Source organism: Leucoraja erinacea, chromosome 13, assembly GCF_028641065.1.
Source record: "Leucoraja erinacea ecotype New England chromosome 13, Leri_hhj_1, whole genome shotgun sequence".
NCBI classification, from domain to species: domain Eukaryota; kingdom Metazoa; phylum Chordata; class Chondrichthyes; order Rajiformes; family Rajidae; genus Leucoraja; species Leucoraja erinaceus.
The window spans coordinates 3,711,584-3,734,345 of record NC_073389.1 but is presented as its reverse complement, the minus strand read 5'-3'; the positions used below and the strand labels follow the sequence as shown (position 1 = coordinate 3,734,345).

The 22,762-nt window shown below is 43.2% G+C and overlaps 1 protein-coding gene across 1 annotated transcript in view; it reads left to right on the top strand.

Annotated features, from left to right (window-relative positions):
• Positions 1–22,762, top strand: part of gsk3ba (glycogen synthase kinase 3 beta, genome duplicate a) — a 141,949-nt gene that overhangs the window by 43,087 nt on the left and 76,100 nt on the right. Inside the window, exons 2-3 of the mRNA XM_055644300.1 lie at positions 14,381–14,574; positions 21,287–21,370. Of these exons, the coding sequence (XP_055500275.1) occupies positions 14,381–14,574; positions 21,287–21,370 (278 nt within the window). The remainder of the gene's footprint in view (positions 1–14,380; positions 14,575–21,286; positions 21,371–22,762) is intronic.

Sequence of the window (22,762 nt, the reverse complement as noted above, 5' to 3'; positions counted from 1 at the left end):
AATAAAGCTTTCAGCATGTGGAGAATGAAATAGTTTTGGAGTTGGAAATTAGGAGATGTTTAGTTTAGATATACAGCGCGGAAACAAGCACTTTGGCCCATCGAGTCCACACCGACCAGTGATCCATGCACATTAACACTGCCCTACACACACACACACACACACGCACACACACACAACAATTTTACATTTATACCTAGCCAGTTAGCCTGCAAGGCTGTACATCTTTGGAGTGTGGGAGAAAACCATAGATCTCGGAGAAAACCTACGTAGGTCACGAGGATCACGTGCAAACTCCATACGGACAGAACCCATAGTCAGGATCGAACCCGAGTTCCTGGCGCTATGTGTTATACGAGAATTTCCCCGAACAGTCTGTGACCCATAGCCCTGTGGCCATTAGGGGGTTGGACAGGCTAGATGCAGGAAGATTGTTCCCGATGTTGGGGAAGTCCAGAACAAGGGGTCACAGTTTAAGGATAAGGGGGAAATCTTTTATGACCGTGATGAGGAAAACATTTTTCACACAGAGAGTGGTGAATCTGTGGAATTCTCTGCCACAGAAGGTAGTTGAGGCCAGTTCATTGGCTATATTTAAGAGGGAGTTAGATGTGGCCCTTGTGGCTAAAGGGATCAGGGGTTATGGAGAGAAGGCAGGTACAGGATACTGAGTTGGATGATCAGCCATGATCACATTCGCAGGCTCTAAAGGCCGAATGGCCTACTCCTGCACCTATTTTCTATGTTTCATAGCGCTATGTTTAAAGCCATGTCGCTGCAACCGTTATATTTAGAACCTATAGCGCTGCAGCCGACAGCTTTTTGTTTAAATTCCCATGCGTTAAGCTGACCGTGTTCTGTTTAAACCTTTGCGCACCCAGTTCCCTGCCATTGGTTATAGTTTGAATTGGGGAGCAGCGCTATTGGCCAGGACTTACCCGCAGTTATTTCAACACCTGATTTCTTACCTGTATAAAGGCAGCGCGGCGGGTGGAGGCAGAGAGAGAGAGAGAGAGAGAGAACAAGAGAACAAGAGAGAGGTGCATTGCTGTAAAACGGACCCCGAGCATACCAAGACAAGTTTTTTTTTTTTTTTTTTTGTTTTTGTTTTTTTTTGTTCTCTTCTCTTGCCAATAAATCTGATTTGTTCATGTACGAGAGGGGTTCACCGACGGGCTGAGTCACGATTAGCGCTGAGGCATAGAGGGAGAGAGAGAGAGAGAGGTGTGTTGGTGTAAAAAAAATACCAATACATACCGAGACAAGTATTGCTTTTGTCCTCTCTTGCCAATAAAACTGATTAGCAACCAAACAGACGAGTGAGCCTATTTTCTGTTCCCTTGAAACAATTAGCATAGTCGACAGGATCTGACGAATAGAATAGAAAATGTTTGGTAAAAATAAATAGCGAACGAGATTGGGCTGGTGCAGCCAAGCACCCCCGCAACAAGCTGCAGCCGCTTGTCACCTTTGCATCAACAGACAAAACTTCAGCAGTGTGGGACTGAAAGAATCAAGAGACTTAAAGGGCACACATCCTTTGTGAATTCTTGTTATCAAGCCCGAAGGGGACCACAGTTCATCTGTCCAGGGAGCAACGACAACATTGTGAAGCTATGGGACATTTGGAAGAAGGCTGCAATCCATCCATTTCAAATCACATACCAAGTACTGGCAGCAACATAGCAACATTTAATGACACAAGCGATCAGATTATCTCTGGTGACAGCCCTAAGGTTTGGGACCTCCAACAAAACAAGTTCATCGCTACCATGCGTAGTCATACACACTCGGTGACTGGTTTGACCCTCAGTGGGGTAAAAGAAAACATTACCAACCTCGCTGACCATTGGGACAATCTTGTTGGCCATAATATTACGACGTATATGCGGATTGGCTTCACGACCGTGTGGACATTACTCCAGCCATTGGGCCGGATAGAACGAGGTAACGCCTGCGTGCCCGATGTGACGCCAACCAGACTGTTCGAAGGGTGGAATGTTATAAGAGAATTTTCCTGAACAGTCTGACACATAATGCCATGTTTAAGGCCCAGTGCGCCATGTTTAAGGCCCAGAGCACTGTGGCCGGTAGCTCTATATTTATACCCTATAGCACTGCAACCGGTATCACTGCAGTCAACAGCTCTTTTTTGAAAATTCCTACGCGTTAAGCTGACAGCGCTGTTTAAACCTTTGCCCGCCAAACCGGCAGCGCTGTGTGTAGTACCTTTACGGGCCACATCTGCAGCGCTGTGTGTGTTGCTTTACGCGCCAGTCTGCGGCTGATAGCACTTTGTTCCCAAAGGGGGTGGGAGGACTTGCTGGGATGTCGCCCCCAGCTATTGGGTATAGTTTGAATTTGTGAGCTGTGCTATTGTCCAGGACTTGCCGGCGGTTATTTCAACACCTGATGTCTTACCTGTGTAAGGGCAGGTGCCAATAAGCCAGAAGTTAGTTCAAGTTCATGTACGAGAGGGGTTCACCGACGGGCTGAGTGGCGATCAGCGCTGCGGATGCAGGCAGAGAGGGGAGGGGGGGGGAGGAGGAGAGAGAGAGGTGTGTTGCTGTAAAAGTGGACCCCGCGCATAGCGTGACAAGTATTGTTTTTGTCCTCTCTTTTGCCAATTAAATTGATTAGCAACTAAACAGACAAGTGAACTTTTTTCTGTTGTACTGGTCAGATCCTTGAAGCTGTTGCCTTGAAACAATAAGGCAGTTGCTCTATCGCTACGCCACCGTGCCGCCCATGTTTTGGGAGGGTGTATTTGTGAATGCAAACTCACTTCCTCGGAGGTCAATTCTATTGGTCAACAAAGGCCATGCTGCTTTCTAGTCTGTGTTGGATTGTACGTCTGCATTTTATTGTACTGTAATATATACTGTATTGTATTGTACGTCTGCCTGATGCCAAAGTCTTTGCACGTGATATTTTGTCATGCAGATAAAAACTCCAAAGGTGTAGGAAGTGGTGCTCTAAAATCCATGCGATTTCCATCGTCAAATAGCGTGCGGGGTGAGAATGGATTTGACCATACTTGACCGTTTTAGCTGATGCGTTGCATTTAATGAATAAAGCCATCAGTGGGATATGTGAGTGGGGAGGTTGTAATTATACTTGTGATATGGGGAGTGGTTAGTAGTGATGAGGTAACTATATTAAAGGCACATGCATATCTCATCTACACCACTCTTAAACGTTACGGTCTCATGTCAGATTTTTGCAAATTTTGATGTTAGTCTGTGCATGAAATATGGACCGCAACCTTGGTGTTGGAAAAAAATAATTGGTTATAGATCTGACACTGACTATTCAGGTTTCTGCCTACAGAGCAATTGATTGCAATCATTGAGTTTGTATGGGACATAGGTGTACTTGTTTAGTGAGCAATGGTGAAACTTGGCAAATATGCAGGCTTGTTGAACTGTTTGCTTGGTGAGTTGGCAATCAGTGACCAACATTGCAAGTCCCCTGTCTTACTTTTCTTTTGTAGTCAAGCATTTTATTCACCTTCAACTGCCCAACTGATGATATATTGATATGCGGATGTTACCAGGACATGAAGGACTGAGCTATAGGGGGAGGTTGAGCAAGCTAGAACTTTATTCCTTGGCGCTCAGGAGGCCGAGGGGTGATTGTAGAGGTGTATAAAATCATGAGGGGAATAGATAATGAATGCAGTGTCTTTGACTCGGAGTAGGAGATTCAAGAACCAGTAGACATAGTTTTAAGGTGAAAGGGAAAAGATTTAATAGGAGCCCGAGGGGCAACTTTTTCATGCCGAATATGATTGGTATGTGGAATGAGCTGCCAGAGGAGGTAGTTGAGGCAGGTACAATAACGATATTTAAAAAGCAATTGGGCAGGTACATGGATAGGAAACGCTTTGACAGATATAATATAAATGTTTTTGAGGGATATTTAGAGGTATGTGGGATTAGCTTAGATGGGGCATCTTGGTTGGTGTGGACAAGTTGGGTCAAAGTGCCTGTTTCCATGCTGTGTGATTCTGATTCTATAGCTGGCTATCAAGCCTAAACATATAACATCATCATGTACCATATCTGTTACGGATTACCCCGGCCAAGTGATGAAAAAAGTATTGTCAAATCGCACTTGGTTTGCTTTCAGAGAAAGACTTCAGTTGCAAAAGAACATTATGCAGTTCAGATCACATGCTGATGCTATTTCCGCACCTCCGCATTGCACAAACGGGTTTGGGAGTTTCTCCGAAGTATAATACCAGGCACTTAAATTGTTTACAACTCGTGCAGTAAATCAGAGAAAGGAACCATGGCAGATGCAAGTCTGTAAAGCCCGCCGCCCCCTTCCAATAATACTAGCGCTACCAAATTACATTCACCATTTAAAAAAAAAAATTAAAACGCATTTTCCCAGTTTGTGGTGGGGAGAAAACATGCAAAAACTCCAGTGGAGCAAAAATAAACATTTTTTTGTCACACAAAGCTACATAGTATAAAAGCAAAAGCAGGTAGGTGTTAATTGCTGAACAAAAGACAGCTTTGTTGATATGTGAAGGGAGAGAATTAAAGGCAAGTTTCTCAATCTAACTATGCATAAATAAATATGATACCTATTTATGACATTGAAATTCATTTAGCTATCATTGTATTTTTTAAATATAATGGGCTGCATCACCCTAGTAAATGCCAACAGTTCTGCAGTGACCTCGTGCAATCTACTCCCAAGAATGGAAGCAAGTTAGTCTGCATGAGTAGCCAAATATAGAAATCCAGAACTTATTGACTGATAATAGTAGGCCTGTTAATTTCATTTTGTATGTTACAACAAAGAGCAAGTAAAATGTACGACAATTTGCTTATTTAATCGTTTGCTTTTGAAGTAATTTTTCAATAATGTTTTTTAAATGTATTAGGTATATTTTGAAGTTAGATAAAAATGCTGGAGAAACTCAGCGAGTGAGACAGCATCTATGGAGCGAAGGAATAGGTGATGGCACCTATTCATTTGGTCCATAGATGCTGCCTCCCCAGCTGAGTTTCTCCAGCATTTTTATCTACCTTCGATTTTTCCAGTATCTGCAGTTCCTTCTTAAACCGGTATATTTTAAATCTCACTTTCATTACTTTTGGAATGTTGCTGAATATCATTGATATCCAAGAAGATTGAAAAACTATCGGGCAGCAAGGCTGGGGCAGATCTTTGCCATCTGTCAGCTATTTTCAGCAAAGATCCTATAGCGAGCAAGATAGATCACTCGACGAAAAAGGCGTAGTACGGTCATGGGCAGATTCATGGGTAATTTTCGGTCCCATTTCCGTAACCGGCTTCCGTCTCTGCACCAAATATCCCATAGGATACTAGTGCGGAGACAGAAGCCGGTTACGGATACATCCTCGTAAAAATAAGAGTTATTTGGGAAAAATCTTCTCCTCATTTTCAGAATCATAATTTATTAACACAAACTGTTCCCCCACAACGCTGAATACACTGCGAGTCGGGTCAGGTTACAGAAATGGATGAAAAAAAGGCCCATGTTCCGCTCCGTTGCATACTACACATCAGCCCATTGCATTTAGAAGGAGTGGTCTATCTTGCTTGCTATAGGATCTTTTGTTTTCAGAGTAGTTCCGTACGCAGGAAGTTTTCTGGGCAACTCGTGTGTCTGAATTAAATCTCCAAAACCTGCCTGATGGCCCCATGGCTCTCTCTGATGGCAAGATCAGCCTCCTGAGTCTCGCCAAGTAAGCCAATGAGGATCACAAAAAGCAGACTGATAATTTGACAAACTGAAAAAACCTGCATTTATTGTCCATCTCTAAATATCCTCGTATGTTTTTTTTTTAAATGCCTTACTAACAAGTCTTTCTCGTGAAGATATTCCCACAATTCTAATGCTTTGAGAATCTTTGGACTTTGTCCCAACTTTGAAGAACGGTGTTATGTTTCCAAGCCAATCACAAGCTCGTTGCTTTCTTCCATCCAGTGCGTTGCATTAGAAAGGCTTGAAGTGTTGTTTAGGTTGCTGGTCATCTGGCCATATCCCATTCCCCCATACCCCGCCTACCTTCCAGGACAAAGAAATACTGAAATCTGAAAGCTTGGACTTTAGAACAGCTTCTTTCCCATTCTCTTAGACTCTTGAACCAATCATCTCTTTCACCCCCTCCCCCCGTATGCTGCTGCCTTAACTCTATCATATTTGATTATTCCATTATTGTATTTAATTTATGTTTTGCAGTGCAATCTTGTAGCAGTTTGTAGTTTTGCACTTGTTTTATTGTTGTATTATTACAATATGTATATTGTTTACTCTGTGACCTTCAAATGAACAAGGGGTTTCACTGAACCTTGGCACTATGACAATAAACTAAGCACATTCTGCTGCCCATATCCTCCTCAGTGGTGGATGTTAGGGTTTTAGGAGAAGGCTGTTGGTGTTAACAAGTAACTGCAATCCTGCGGATGATACATCCACAATGTGGAGGAAATGAACGGTTAAGGGGTTTGTCCTGGATAGTATTAACTGGCTTATTGTCGGAGCTGAAATCCAGGTAGATCCAGTTATTTGCGACAATGAACACTGACAGTTGTTGATGGTGGGGCATTTGGTGATACATTGAATGTCCAGGGTGAATGGTTAGTTTCCCCGATGTTGGAAATAGTCAGTGCAGCACACTTGTGAGGCCTAAATGTTAACATCATAAGAGCAGAATTAGGCCATTTGGCCCATCGAGTCTACCACCATTCAATCATACCTAATCCATCTCTCCCACCTAACCCCATTCTCCTGCCTTCTCCCCATAACCTCTGACACCTGTACTAATCAAGAATCTACCTATCTCTACCTTAAATATATTTATTGACTTGGTCTCCACAGCCTTCGTGACAAAGAATTCCACAGATTCACCACCCTCTGACTAAAGGAATTCTTCCTCATCTCCTTTCTAAAAGAACATCCTTTAATTCTGAGGCTATGACCTCTAGTCCTAGACTCCCACTAGTGAAACATCCTCCCCACATCCACTCTATCCAAGCCTTTCACTAGTCTGTACATTTCAGTTTGGACCCCCTTATTCTTCTAGACTCCAGTGAGTATAGGCTTAGTGCCATCAAACGCTCATATGTTAACCTACTCAATCCCGGGATCATTCTTGTAAACCTCCTCTGGACCCTCTCCAGAGCCATTACATCTTTCCTTGGATATGGTGTCCAAAATTGCTCACAATATTCCAAATGTGGCCTGACTCAGCGCCTTATAGAGCCTCAGCTTCACTTCCCTGTTTACAAGCTTTTTCGAAATAAATGCTAGCATTGCGTTTGCTTTCTTTACTACCGATTCGACTTGCAGATTAACATTTTAGGAATCCAGTACCAGCACTCCCAAGTCCCTTTGCACATCCGATTTCTGGATTCTCTCCCCATTTAGAAAATAATCTACAACTTTATTCCGACTATTAAAATGCATGACTCCATATTTTGCTATACTATATTCCATCTGCCACTTCTGCCCACTCTCCCAACCTATCCAAGTCCTTCGGTGAAGTCCCTGCTTTCTCTACGCTACCTGCCCCTCCACCTATTTTCGTATCATCCGCAAACTTGGGCCACAAAGCCTTAAATCCCCTCGTCCCGATCATTAATATACATAGTGAAGAGCAGCGAACCCGTGGAACTCCGCTAGTCACTGGCAGTCATCCAGAAAAAAGCCCCCTTTATTGCCACTCTTTGCCTTCTGCCATCCAGCCACTTGATATCCATGCTAGTATCTGCCCTTTGATACCATGGGCTCTCATCTTCCTTAGCAGCCTCCCTTGTGACACCTTATCAAAGGATTTCTGAAAATCTAGGTAAACAACATCTAGTGACTCTCGGAAGAAGGGTTTCGGCCCGAAACGTTGCCTATTTCCTTCGCTCCATAGATGCTGCTGCACCCGCTGAGTTTCTCCAGCTTTTCTGTGTACCATCTAGTGACTCTCCTTTGCCTGTCCTGCTATTTATACTTCAAAGAATTCCAGCAGATTTGTCAGGCAAGACCTCTCTTTCACAAAGCCATGCTGACTTTGGCCTATTTTATCGTGAACCTCTAAGTATCCATAACCTCACCCTTTATAATGGACTCTAAAATCTTACTAACCACTGAAGTCAGACTAACCGGCCTATAGTTCCCACTATTCTGTTTTGCTCTCTTCTTGTGCAATATTGGCAATTTTCCAATCATCTGGAACCACTCCTGACTCTAGTGATTCTTGAAATATCACAACTAATGCCTCCACAATCTCTAGATCCACCTCTTTCTGAACCCTAGAGTGCAGTCCATCTGGTCCAGGTGACTTATCCACCTTCAGCCCTTTTAGCTTCCCAAGCACCTTGTCCTTAGCAATAGCCACTCCTCTAACTTCTTCCCCCTGACTCTCTTGAATAGCAGTCACATTGCTGGTGTCTTCCACAGTGAAGACTGAGGCAAAAAAGTTATTCAACTCCTCTGCCATTTCTTTATTCCCCATTACCACTCCTCCTGCATCATTCTCCAGCGGCCCAACGTCCACTCTTGCCTCTTTCTTACTCTTTATATAACTGAAGAAACTCTTGCTATCCACTTTTATATTATAGCTTACCTTTGTATTTCATCTTTTCTCCCCGTATTGCCTTTTTAGTTACCTTCTGCTCTTTAAAAGCTTCCCAATCCCCGCAAATCTTTGCAATGTTATATGCTTTATCTTTTATTTTTATACTGTCCTTCACTTTGCTTGTCAGCTACGGTCACCTCTTTCTCCTGCTAAAATATTTCCTCCCCTTTGGAATGAAAAGACCCTGCATCTTCTGAACTATTCCCAGAAATTTCTACCATTGCTATTCCACTGTCATCTCTGCAGGGGTCTCTTACCAGTCAACTTTGGCCAGCTCCTCCATCAAGCCTCTGTATTCCCCTTTGCTCAGCTGCAATACCGACACATCCGATTGCATCTTCTCCCTCTCAAATTGCAGTTTAAAACATATCATGTTGTGGTCGCTACATCCTAGTGGTTCCTTTACCTCAAATCCAGTTCATTACACAACACTAAATCCAGAATGTACACAAAAATGCTGGAGAAACTCAGCAGGTGCAGCAGCATCTATGGAGCGAAGGAAATAGGTAACGTTTCGGGCCGAAACTCTTCTTCAGACTGATGGGGGGTGGCGGGGAGAAGAAAGGAAAAAGCAGAATTGCATTTTCCCTTGTCGGCACTACAAGCTGCTCCAAGAATCCATCTCGGAGGTACCCTACAAACTCCCTTTCTTATGGTCCAGTAACAACCTGATTTTCAGTCTGTCTGCATATTGAAATCTCCCATGACCACCATTGCATTGCATTTCTAATATGCCAATTGTATCTCCTGATGTATCCTAAATCCTGGCTATTGTTTGGGGGCCTGTAAAAAAAACTCGCAGTAGGGTCTTCCTATCCTTAAATTTTTTTCAGTTTAACCCTCAATGACTACATCCTCTGATCCTATGTCACCCCTCGCTAAGGACTGCATTTAATTCCTTACCAACAGGGCTACCCCGCCCCCTCTGCCTGTCTGTCTGCCTTTCCGATAGGACATATAATCTTGAAGATTCAGCTCTCAGTACCGATTCTCTTGCAACCACATCTCTGTAATTTCCACAACAGCATACCTACCAATTTCTAACTGTGCCTCAAGCTCATCCATTTTATCACTTATACTGCGCGCATTCTAGTGGGTGGCGCTGTACATGGCAGCCACGCCAACAGGCTGTCTGTCTTTTTCTTCTTTTGCTGTTGGTCTGTCTTTACTTGTATGTTATTAGCATACTTTTAGTATTATGTGTGGTGGGGGGGGGGAGGACTGAGATGCAACCTTTCGACCGTATCTCTGTATGCACTGCGGCTTTAACATCGTGGAGCTAGTTAGGGATCGACTGCGGGAGCTCCCACCGCAGGAGCTTAGACCACCCCGATCGCGGCAGCGTAGACCACCCCGATCGCGGCAGCTTCGATCACCCCGACTGCAGTGGAAAAGGAGGAAAGAAGGTATAAGTTATTTGTCTTACATCACAGTGGGGAATGTGAGGCCGCTGTAAAAACAAAATGGACATGCTTCTTGTAGTAGTGAGGACTCGGAGGGAGTGCCGTGAGTGCAGTGATCTCGGTGTTTTGTGGGGACATTGCTCCATGAGGACATCCCAGAGTCTAGTGCGAGTGTGGACGGCTTTCTGACTGTTCGGGTGGACAGGGGCTGCACAGAGAGTGACAGCGGTCGTTATGACTCTGGTCGCATCACGGTGAAGGAGCGTGTGTGTGGCCCGGACATTAAACTGATGGCTGTGGGTCTCTGCTTATGCTGTGTGCCCTGGGGATTCTCACACACCACTGTGGTGGCTGTTTATGTTTAATCTTTATGTAGTTTTGTATCTTGGTGCTCTTTTGTAAATCAAATTCATTGTATGTTTAGATACTTGGCTAATGAATTAATTAATTATATTTACAATTCAAATACAACACCTTTAATTTGGGATTCTCCTTTCTTCTCACACCCGTCCCGATTTTATCTGACCTTATGCTCTTATTCATTCTTAAACTTTCCGTCCCATTATTACTGGAGATTACTGGTGCCAATGTCCTACAAACTCAAACCCACTTCTTCCACGCCAGTCTTTGAGCCACGTGTTCAACTCTCTCATCCTCTCAGCCCTATGTCAATTTGCATGCGGCTCAGGTAGCAAATCAGAGATTATTATCTTCTTGGAAGAAGGGTTTCGACCCGAAACGTTGCCTATTTCCTTCGCTCCATAGATGCTGCCTCACCCGCTGATTTTCTCCAGCATTTCTGTCTACCACCTATTATCTTCTTGGTTCTGCTTTTCAATTTGGTACGTAGCTGTTCAAATTCCTTTAGCAGAACCTTTCCTCATTCTACCTACGTCATTGGTATCCACATACACCACATCAAATGGATCTTCCTCCTCTCACTCCCAATTCCTCTGTTGCTCAGATGAGATGTCCTGAACCTGGGCTCCAGGGAGGCAACACAGCCTCCGGGACTCTCAATCCTTGCGACAGAGAACAGTGTCAATGCCTCTAACTGTGCTATCCCCAGTGACAACTACGTTTTTCTTCCCTGTTCCCTCTCGAATGGCCCCCTGAACCGGTGCCCTGGTCGGGTTGCTCACCCTTCCTATCTATCGGGCAGCATCCATCTCTGGAGAGATGGAATGGGTGACGTTTCGGGCCAAGACCCTTCTCGACCCGAAACATCACCCATTGCTTCTCTCCAGAGTTGCTGCCTGTCCCGCTGAGTTACTCCAGCTTTTTGTGTCTGCCGTCGTTTCCTACGCATGCACCCTATCAGTCCGTGTTGGAATTATTTCTAGACGGTGCTGAATGAAGCATGGACTGCTTCCATTTTTAAATGAACTGAACACTCTGGGCTCAATTCAGCAAAATCTCGCCATTGTGATATAGGGAAATATGGCAAGTAATTTCTGTTTGCGATCCATGTGTATAACTGGGTGGATGAAGATAATACCTGAAAGATAAGACGCCACTTCTTATTCTCAATTTCTCCCGTCTCCTCGGCATCAGCTTCCAAGATGGTGTTCCACCCTAAGACATGAGAGATGACATCTTTATTTATGATGTCATCTGTAATGTCTCGGGGTGGAATGGTAAACATGGTATCCCCCCCGCTTTTGCGGATGGAGCCCTCTCTCGTCTCTCCTCTGTTTTCTGCAGTTCAGCCCCAGCTCTCCCTTCTGCCAGACGGATCAAGAATCGAGTTTCCCAGATCCTCATCTTTCTCCCTCTGCATTCTCCAACCTTCAACGTGATCCCACCACTTGACACATCTTCCCGCCCCCACACTTTCTGTTTTCTGTAGAGACAGCACCTTAGTTTTCTCATCCCTCCCAGGCACTTTCCCCTGCAACTGCAGCAGATGTGACACCTCCTTCCTACATCTATGGATCCTGGCAACCCTCCAGGTGAGATGGGGGTTCAATCGCACCTTCCCTAACCTCATCTGCTGCGTTCGGTGCTCTCGATATGACCTGCTCTTTATTGGTGAGGCCAAGTGTAGACTTGGCAGCCTCTTCGCTGAACAACTTCCTGCTAAAGCTCCAGGTTGCGAACTATTTTAGCTCCCATTCCCATACCAACCTTTTTGTTCTTTGCCTCCTCCACTGCCGCAGAGACTACACCAAACAGGAGGAACAGCACCTTGTATTCCACTTTGGTACCCTACACGGTAGGAACATTAAATTCTCCAATTTAAGTAATGCCTACCTCTTCCCTATCCCGGCGTGCACACATTTGTCCCATTATCCCAGTCATGCTGCTCCCTTAGTCCTGCTCCATATGCATAACTCACACTCCTCCCATCTCCAAGTCCTCCAATCCATTTCCTCCATGTCTCTTTCCACCGATATCCTTCCATCAGGCTCTATATTTCACCTCTCCTTATCTGAGGAGATCTTATTGAAACATAGAAGATTATTAAGGGTTTGGACACGCTAGAGGCAGGAAACATGTTCCCAATGTTGAGGGAGTCCAGAACCAGGGGCCATAGTTTAAGAATAAGAGGTAAGCCATTTAGAATGGAGATGAGGAAAAGCTTTTTCACACAGAGTTGTGAGTGTGGAATTCTGTGCCTCAGAGGGCGGTGGAGGCCGGTTCTCTGGATGCTTTCAAGAGATAGAGCTCTTAGGGATCGCGGAGTAACGGGATATGGGGAGAAGGCAGGAACGGGGTACTGATTGTGGATGATCAGCCATGATCATATTGAATGGCAGTGCCGACTCGAAGGGCCGAATGGCCTACTCCTGCACCTATTGTCTATTGTCTTGATTAAAGAATACATGGTGTTCATGCAAAAACACAGAAAGTGCTGGGTTCATTCAACGGGCCAGGCAACATCTCTGGAGAACATGGATAGGTGACATTTTGGGTTGGGACCCTTCTTCAGTCTGACCTGCTGAGTTACTCCAGCACTTTGTGTCCTTTTGTGTAAACCAGCATCTGCAATTCTTTGTTTCTTCATGGTACTCCTGCATTTGTCTGGGAAACTTTGTGACTTTCCAAGTGCAAGCATGCATATTCTGAATGATTAGGACAGCTTTTAAGAAGGGAAAATTGACAAACCAGGTTCGAGGTTTCGAAAGGTCACTTTTGAGATGTGGAGGGTGATCAAGTCACACCTTGCATCAGATATAAAGAGATGTTTCTGTAGGAATTATGACTGCGGCCATGCCAGGAGAGATTAAATCTCTGCAAGCTGTGCTTCCTTGCTATACGACTCTGTGACTTGGGTGACCGAAACTGGTCTTCCATGAGAATGTAAATAGATCTGAGATTTAATTGTGATTTATTTATTACTGCATTGGAGATGGAAAGTGTCTTAAACAGTAGAGGCTGATTAACATTGTTTTATTTGAGCATGGCTTTAAAGTCTTGGAAAATCTTGTGCACAAAAGGAAAACGGATTTTTGGTTTAGTCACTTCACTTGGATCAGTAACACCTAAATTTCATAGTATTGAATAGTCTTTCCCAATAACTAATGTCAGCTGGAAACAGTTTGAGATTCTCACCACACATTTATACGAGTGCCGTGTGAATGTGTTTTAACTGGATGTGGTGCGACAAATGGCAGATACCATTTACGGTTAATTGTTGAGTCATGACAATGAAAAGCGAGATACATGATCTCAATGTATTCGCTCCATAGATGCTGCCTCACCCGCTGAGTTTCTCCAGCATTTTTGTCTACCTTCGATTTCCCAGCATCTGCAGTTCCTTCTTAAACATGGAAAATAGTTTGAAGTGTATTAGAATTTGTCACTCAGTGCTCCATTTGTCATCTTGTAACGGCAATGTGGATTCTCCTGCACTGTAGATGGAAAGTCTCTTAAACAAGAGTGGCTGACCAAGGTTATTGATTCGAGTTTGGCTTCTGAGTTGAGAAAGGCAAAGTGGTTAGATAATGTTGGGCACAAAGGAGCAGAGTGGGGACGCTGGGAATGAAATGGCAAAGAAAGATTTACTCCATCATGTGTTTTGCAGCTTATCACTCGTACAAGGTCTTTGTGATAAAACACAGGATGTTATTTCAATTCTATTTTTGTCTTTGGTTTAACAATATGCATTGTGACGTCAACTTTGGAGAGAAGCTAAAATATTAACACTGAGTATAGATGCCTGATGTTGCATGTGTGTAAACAGAATATACTTCTGGGAATATTGGTTTAGAGAAATCTGCTTGTTTTGTGGAAAATAGCAACTTGAAACGTTCTGTCCTGGTATTATCAGGTTTATTATTAATAAACAATTGGTTGCTGATGCATATGTGATTTTGTATTTGCACTATGTTTCTGATGGCCTGATTTCCCTCTTTGATTTAGGGGACAAAGATGGCAGTAAGGTGACAACAGTGGTGGCAACACCGGGACAAGGCCCGGACAGGCCGCAGGAAGTCAGCTACACTGACACCAAGGTGATTGGTAATGGTTCCTTTGGCGTGGTTTATCAGGCGAAACTATGTGACACAGGAGAGCTGGTGGCCATCAAAAAGGTTTTGCAAGACAAGAGATTTAAGGTAAGGAATCCGACTCATCTTAACTGGAAATCTCAAAGCAATTTACAGCATTGAACAGTGAAATGCAAGTGGAATTGTCAGTGTGTGTGCATGCTTTTAAAATATTCTACTTGCGTAACTTGCTACACTGTTTGCATTTCCTCGAACAGAGGAATCCTGGAACGAGTCAGTAGTTACACAGCCCAGAACTGCCAACTTTCCCCTGTAAGAGCTGAACCGTACATTATCTTTCATAGCGGCTTTCATAAGCCCTTCTCAATATTTTTTAAACTTGAAATATTTACACCCTAGAGGCATCTTCAAATATGTAAAAGTTCATGCGTTTCTGGTGAAATTAAAAAAAAAAAAAGTTTCATATACATTTTTCCAAGTATAAATACTTGACTGTATGTGTCCGAGCTGGTTTAGGTTTGCATGTATGAAGGTTTTAGTGATGTGTTTGATGAACTGTCTTTAAATATTGGCTCAGTAAGAGGTCAGGAGTCTAGATGTAAGCTAATTGCAGATACGTACAATTTACTTGCATCACAGGTAATAAATGCTATTTTCATTTCCACATTAAATGTGGTGACAAGTGTTGATATGAAAGTGAAATTGGAGATACGGTTAAGAATAAACTAAGCTACTCGAACTCTAATGTGGTATATCTTTGGTTGTGCAATAAAGAGCTAAATAATATCTTGTCATATTTATTATTAACCATTCAGCCAAATATTGCTATCTCCCCCCCCCCCCCCCCCCCCCCCCCTCCATACGTCGCTGTTTATCTGCAACTTATTCCCTCGTACACATACACTCCCATCGACTTTTTAAATTTCTGTTTGTCGCCATCCTGCGCTGAGGGATAGTTTTAAAGTAATCGGTTAACTTCCCAGCGTGTCTTTTGAGCACCTGGAGGAAACCATATGGCCACACTGCGAACATGTCGACTCGGACAGCACCAGAGGTCAACTTTTAACCTGGAGCAATGGAGCAGCAACACTTAATTCTGCACCACTATGTTGTGTCCTTGTGCTTTGTGCATTTGAGTACGTTGACAAAAGACAACATTGACTAGTTAAGAACACAAACACCATGACCTTAAACAGAGAGAAAAAAACTGGTTATGTTGCAACAACTGACCAGTTGGCTCCTGTGTCTCAAAGCCTATGCAGCAAATACTATTGTGGAATGACCACTTTGGTGAATCTGGGGTGTAAGCTCCATGCCTGATATATTAATTTTGAGATGCTTCTCGAGCAGAATCGGTAAATTCTTGTCGTTATGACTATTTTCGCAAGGATTGGAGCGCAATGTCCTTTACAATTATTGTGTTAGCTTTGGGTGACTTTTGTACACAACTTAATTCCCGTAAAGCTTATAGCCACGCACCTTTAGAGATTGTACATTCATATTTGTTTCTTCATTTCAAAATGAAGTATGTCACACATTCCCCATTTCGGACACATGTCACATTTAACCAATGTTCCTTTGTTCCTTGCTCCTTCCCTTTGCAGTTACTAGCAAAACTAGATATAAAGTTCCAGCTTTCTCATCCATTATCTGGTAAAATGCTGATACCACAATACTGTTCTTCTGAGGAATACTATTGATAACACTGTCAATCGGGCGATGTACTCTTTAACCTCTGTCTCCTACCTAGCCCAAATGTTTAATCCATGATGCAAGATATCTCCAAATGTCTTGGTCAGAAACTTATCAAATACCTTCATAAATTCTAGAAGAAGAAGGCCATTCAGCGTATTGTCTCCTCCGCCATTTAATCAGGGCGGGTCTATCTTTTCCTCTCAACCCCATTCTCCTTCCTTTGCTCCATAACCCCTGACGCCCTTACTAATCAAGAATATGTCAACCTTTGCCTTTAAAATATCCATTGACGTGGCCTCCACAGACTTCTGTGGCAATGATTTCCACAGATTCACCAACCTCTGACTAAATAAATTCCTTCTTCTTCTTTCTAAGGGTACATCCTTTTTTTCTGAGGCTGTGGCCTCTGGTCCTAGACTATCTCACTCGTGGAAATATCCTCTCCACATTCACTCTATCTATTCACTTCTCTATGTATCTATGTGCCCAAGCCTTCCACTATTCGGTAAGTGTCAATGATGTCTCCCTCGTCCTTCTAAACTCCAGCGAGTACAGGCCCAGTGCCTACAAACGCTGTCATCATATATTAACCCAATCATTCCTGGGATCATTCTCGTAAACCACCTCTGGACCCTCTCCAATGCCAGCACATTCTTCCTCCAATAAGGGTCTCAAAACTGCTCACAATACTCCAAATGTGGTTGGACCAGTGCCTGAGCATTACATCCCTCTTTTTGTATTGTAGCCCTCAAAATAAATGTTAGCATTGCATTTGTCTTCTTTCCAACCGATTCAACTTGCAAATTAGCTTTTTGTGAATCCTGCACCAGCACTCCCAAGTCCCTTTGCACCTCTGATTTCTGAATTCTCGCCCCACTTAGAAAATAGTCTATGCCTTTATTTCTACTACCAAAATGCGTGGCTCCACACTTTGCCACACTGTATTCCATCTGCTACTTCTTAGCCCACTCTCCCAATCTGTCCAAGTCCTTCTGCAGAGTCCCTGCTTTCTCTACACTAACTGCCCCTCCACCTATCTTTATCATTGTCAAACTTGTCCACAAATCCTTCAATTCCTTCATCCAAATAATTTATTTACACCGTGAAGAGTAGCGGCCCCAGCACCGACCCCTGCGGAACACCGCTAGTCACTGGCAGCCAACCAGAAAAAGCCCCCACTTATTGCCACACACTGCCTTCCGCCATCCAGCCAACCTGCTATCCATGCTAGTATCTTCCCTTTGATACCATGGGCTCTCATCTTGTTTAGCAGCCTCACGTGCGGCACCTTATCAAAAGCGTTCTGAAAATCCAGGGAAACCACATCCACTGACTCACCTTTGTCTATCCTGCTAAATTCAGCCTATTGTATCGTGTGCTTCTAAGTGCTCAGAAACCTAGTCTTTTATAATGGATTCTAAAATCTTACCAACCATTGAAGTCAGGCTAATCGGCCTACAGTCCCCACTAATCTGCCTCGCTCCCTTCTTGTACAGCAGTGTAATATTTGCAATTTTCCAATCTGGTAAAACTGACTCCAATAATTCTCGAAAGATCACAACTAATGCCTCCACCATCTCTAAAGCCATCTCTTTCAGTACCCTAGGGTGCAGTCCATCTGGTCCAGGTAACCTATTCACCTTCAGAACTCTCAGCTTCTCAAGCACCTTCTCTTTAGTGATAGTCACTCCACTAACTTCCACCCCTTGACTCTCCTGAATTTCCAGCACGTTACTAGTGTCTTCTACTGTGAAGACTGAAGCTAAAAACATATTCAATTCCTCTGCCTTATCTTTATTCCCCATTATCACTTCATCAGCATCATTTTCCAGTCATCCAACATCCACTCTCGCCTCTTTCTTACCTTCTTGATATCCCTGTAGACTTCCTCCATAAGTAATTCCCTATTTGCTCCTAGTAAGCTCTGTCAGAAACTTAAATAAATTCTGTCAAACGTGTCTTGCCCTTTGTATATTCTGTGACCAATCATCTTACATTTGTCCCGTTTTCAGTACGAGGGTAGAATTTTCTGAGTTTCCAGTCCATTATAACAGATTCTAGCCATTCTATTACAATTGGAGTTCCGACACATCTGCCTGCATTATCTCTGCCCCTGTTACGTATTGACATTTTCAAGTTGCAAGGCATCGAGAGGTTCAAGTTTTCTGAGGGACAGAGTTTTTACTTGATGCCGGAGTAAATCAGAACAATAAAGTCAAACAGATACTGGAATCTCAAACAAAAATACAAGCTGCTGTGGAGGAACTCAGCGGGTCAGGCAGCATCCGTCTGAAGCAAAGACATAGTCGACATTTTGTATGAAAATCTAAAGGTGAAAGGGGAGATAATCAGTATAAAGAGGTGAGAGGGAAGGGTGAGATGAGAGCTAACAAGCCTTGGGTGGATCCAGGTGAGGGTCGATGGAGCCTGGTGAAAAGGGAGCAGACCTAGCCACAAATTATGAGGTGATAAGTGGAGACGACAAAGCTGCAAAATTTGGCATCTGATGAGAAAGGAAAGTGATGAGAGGAACCCGATAAGGGAGGAATGGTGGGTAGATGGGAACAGTAGGGGGTGGTTAACAGATGGGACCAGGTGGGGGAGGGAAGAGAAACTGCGTAATGTGACTGGAGAGTGGGGAGTGTTTAAACAGATGAGTGAAGATATGTGGGTGGATCAGAAGGAGGGAGAAAGGAACAGAGAGCAAATTGGAAAATTGAATGTTCAGGCCATTGTGTTGTACACCACCCAGGTGGAATGCCAGGAGCTGTGTGCATTCAGCCGCACCCTGCCGGCAGAGCAATCGCAGGATAAACTGGTTGCTGCAGGATTGACGGTGGAGGTGGGGGTGGGGCTGGGGGTGTGAGTGTTAAAATGGCTTGCAACCAGGTGCTGAAGATGGGTATTGCAGACTGCCCAGGTGTTCGACAGTGGTCTGTGCATGCCCCCTGCCAATCTGGAGGAGGCCACATTAAGAGGACCAAATGCAGTAGAAGCGATTGGAAGAGGTACATGTGAACCACTACCTCGCCTGGAAAAGCTGTTTACGTCACTGGATGGTGATGAGGGAGGAGGTGCAGAGATGGGCATTGCTGCTCCAGCAGTTGCAAGCTTTTACATTGGTAATGAGCTTTCTGGCATTCTCTGAACTTATCTTTACATCGCTCTTCACATTAATGCCCACAGTCTCCAGGATTTCGGCATCATGTTTCAAAGTAAACCAATTTTGTCTTTTCAAATCAAACCAAGGCATTGATGAGTCCCATTTCCTTGCAACAGATCATTGGTTATAACAAAACAGTAAATGGTGGGGATATTCTGCATGAAAGTAGCACCTGTGAAAAGAGATAACATTTCAGGTGAATGATATTTCATCAGAACTGGTGATTAAACATCAACCAGAGATAATTATACAGAACAAATAACAAACTGCTAGAGGAACGTAGCAGTCCAAGTAGCATCTGTGGAGGCAAGGGAATAGCCACAGATGCTGCCTGACCTGCTGAGTTCTTCCATCGCATTGATTTTTTTTGCTCCAGATGCCGGCTTCTGCAGTCTCTTGGCTCCATATTCATGCAAAACATTTTTGAATAATAAAACTGAGTCATAACTAAGCAACCAATATATTCAACACAGCTGTGAGAGTTCAACGTTGGTAGCAAACTCTACCTTGAACACATCTTTTGCATTTGCCCTAAGTTGATCCAGTGGTGCGTTTGTTTGCTTGGCATGGGATGCTTAACTGCATTTAAAAAGTAGACCTCACGCTGAACAGCAGCAGTCAAATCAACCCAGGCCATGTTGAACCAGGCAACATCAATGGTTGGTAGATACAACATGGATTGGACAGGCTAGATGCAGGAAGATTGTTCCCGATGTTGGGGAAGTCCAGGACAAGGGGTCACAGCTTAAGGATAATGGGGGAAATCCTTTAGGACCGAGATGAGAAGAACATTTTTCACGCAGAGGGCGGTGAATCTCTGGAACTCTCTGCCACAGAAGGTAGTTGAGGCCAGTTGATTGGCTATATTTAAGAGGGAGTTAGATGTGGCCCTTGTGGCTAAAGAGATCAGGGGGTATGGAGAGAAGGCAGGTACAGGATACTGAGTTGGATGATCAGCCATGATCATATTGAATGGCGGTGCAGGCTCGAAGGGCTGAATGGCCTACTCCTGCACCTATTTTCTATGTTTCTAAAATGCTGGAGTAAATGCTGGAGGGTCAGGCAGCAGCATCTCTGAAGAGAAGGAATGGGTCACGTTTTGGGACGAGACCCTTCAACGAGTTGAGCAACATCAATAGTTGGTTGTCATTGGTGGAACGGTGTTACCAGACAACCGAAGATTCACAGACACTTTGCTCCCTCTTCATGGTTACACCGTGGCTGTAGTTAAAATGAGTAACACGGAAACCTCTGGCAGAATATAGAACATCAACATAATACTTTTGACCACGGTAGATAAGAAACTGTGAGAAAGAGCTGTAGAACTTGACAGTGGGGTTAACATGGGCGTCAAGATGACTGTACAACCGCCTTCAAGGTTGAGGTCTTAAACCAGCTGCACAGAGTTTAAGAATTGTTATGCGTATGAAGGAATTGCAGATGTTGGTTTAAACCAAAGATAGACACAAAATGCTGGAGTAACTCAGCGGGACAGGCAGCATCTCTGGAGAGAAGGAATGGGTGACGTTTCCGGTCGCGAACCTTCTTCGGACTGATGTCAGGGGAGAGAGAGAGAGATACAGGGATAAGGAAGTGTTAGGTGTGAAAATACGATAAAGGGATTGGAGATCGAGGAAAATGCAGAACAGATCATTGTTAGCCGGGAAATGATAACAACAAAGCAAACAGAGATAAAATGTAGTTGGAGACAAGATCAACGCTGATCTCCTTCACTAAAGCACTGCTCCACCTGACCAAAACCACCAAGTTCAGATTTGACTGGGGCACAGTCTCTGTATGATATCTGTTTGGGTTTAAATCAGTGACCAAAGATTGAGGTTCAGCAAGAAAGGAATACGGTTTAATTTCAAATAGTTAGTGTGTCAGTGCCACAGTGCATATACATAATTACAAGCGAGTGCTGGCTAATGTACAGATGAACAACTGCTGTTTCTTTTACAGAATCGTGAACTGCAAATAATGCGAAAACTGGATCATTGTAATATCGTCCGATTACGATACTTCTTTTACTCGAGTGGAGAAAAGGTACACTTTTATATATTTGCCATTCCCAAATGTCAGATTATATTTTTACACTTATTAGTGAGATTACAAATTAAATACTTGAATCAAGATCAGCTTTTCCGTTTCATAAGTGCAACAAAAGTTCTATTACACAAATTCCTAACCTAAATGTTTTGCTTGTCTTGCTATTAACCATGTATTAATGTTACATTTGTATAAATCGGTTGATTATGAATGTGCGGGCAATTTAGATCCAAAGAGGATCAGCAACATTTTTTGATGCAGGATTTTACTATACATTTGATGCATTTTAATGTATGGCACGACTTGGGATCATTCTTGGCTTGTTTCATTTGTTGTCCATAACCATACAGAAGTATGGTTCCACTGCCAGATATTAGGTTTAGTTTTGAAGAACATTGGAAAGTGATGCCTTACCCATTTTGTATCGATTAATCTTAATTCCACAGCCCTATTTGCAGTTCATTCATGCAACCTTATTGACTCACATAAGTGACTTTGTTTTAGTGGAATCAAATGGTAGAACTTAGCAACTTTTATTAAATTGAAATTGTCTATGTTACTTATCTAAATTGTTAGTCCACATGCGTTTCTCAGTAGAAATTTGCGGTTTAAACATTTGCTTATATTAGAAAATGGATCACATCCACTTGCACTGCACAACTAACTAGTCACAACAATCGAGAAACTCATTTTATGCCTTGCACTTGCACCAACAAATGTAGAAATTAATTTATATGTATACTTGCAAATACTGTGCCAATATTATTAAGAACAATTAAGTGTTTATGGTGTCTATTATTTAATTTAATAAGCAAGAGAGCGGTTAGCCATTTGAGTTCCCAGTTGGCTACCTATCAAAATCCAAGTTCCACCTTGTTCGGTAGTTGTAGCTGTAGTTAATAAATTATTTTTGTCCCTATTACAGTGGCTTGCAAAAGTATTCATACCCCTTGAACTTTTCCACATTTTGTCACGTTACAACCAAAAACGTAAATGTATTTTATTGGGATTTTATGTGATAGACCAACACAAAGTGGCGCATAATTGTGAAGTGGAAGGAAAATGATACATGGTTTTCAAATTTTTTTTACAAATAAAAAACTGAAAAGTGTGGCGTGCAAAAGTATTCAGCCCCCTTTACTCTGATACCCCTAAATAAAATCCAGTGCAACCATTTGCCTTCAGAAGTCACCTAATTAGTAAATAGAGTCCACTTGTGTGTAATCTAATCTCAGTATAAATACAGCTGTTCTGTGAAGGCCTCAGAGGTTTGTTAGAGAACATTAGTGAACAAACAGCATCATGAAGCCCAAGGAACACACCAGACAGGTCAGGGATAAAGTTGTGGAGAAGTTTAAAGCAGGGTTAGGTTATAAAAAAATATCCCAA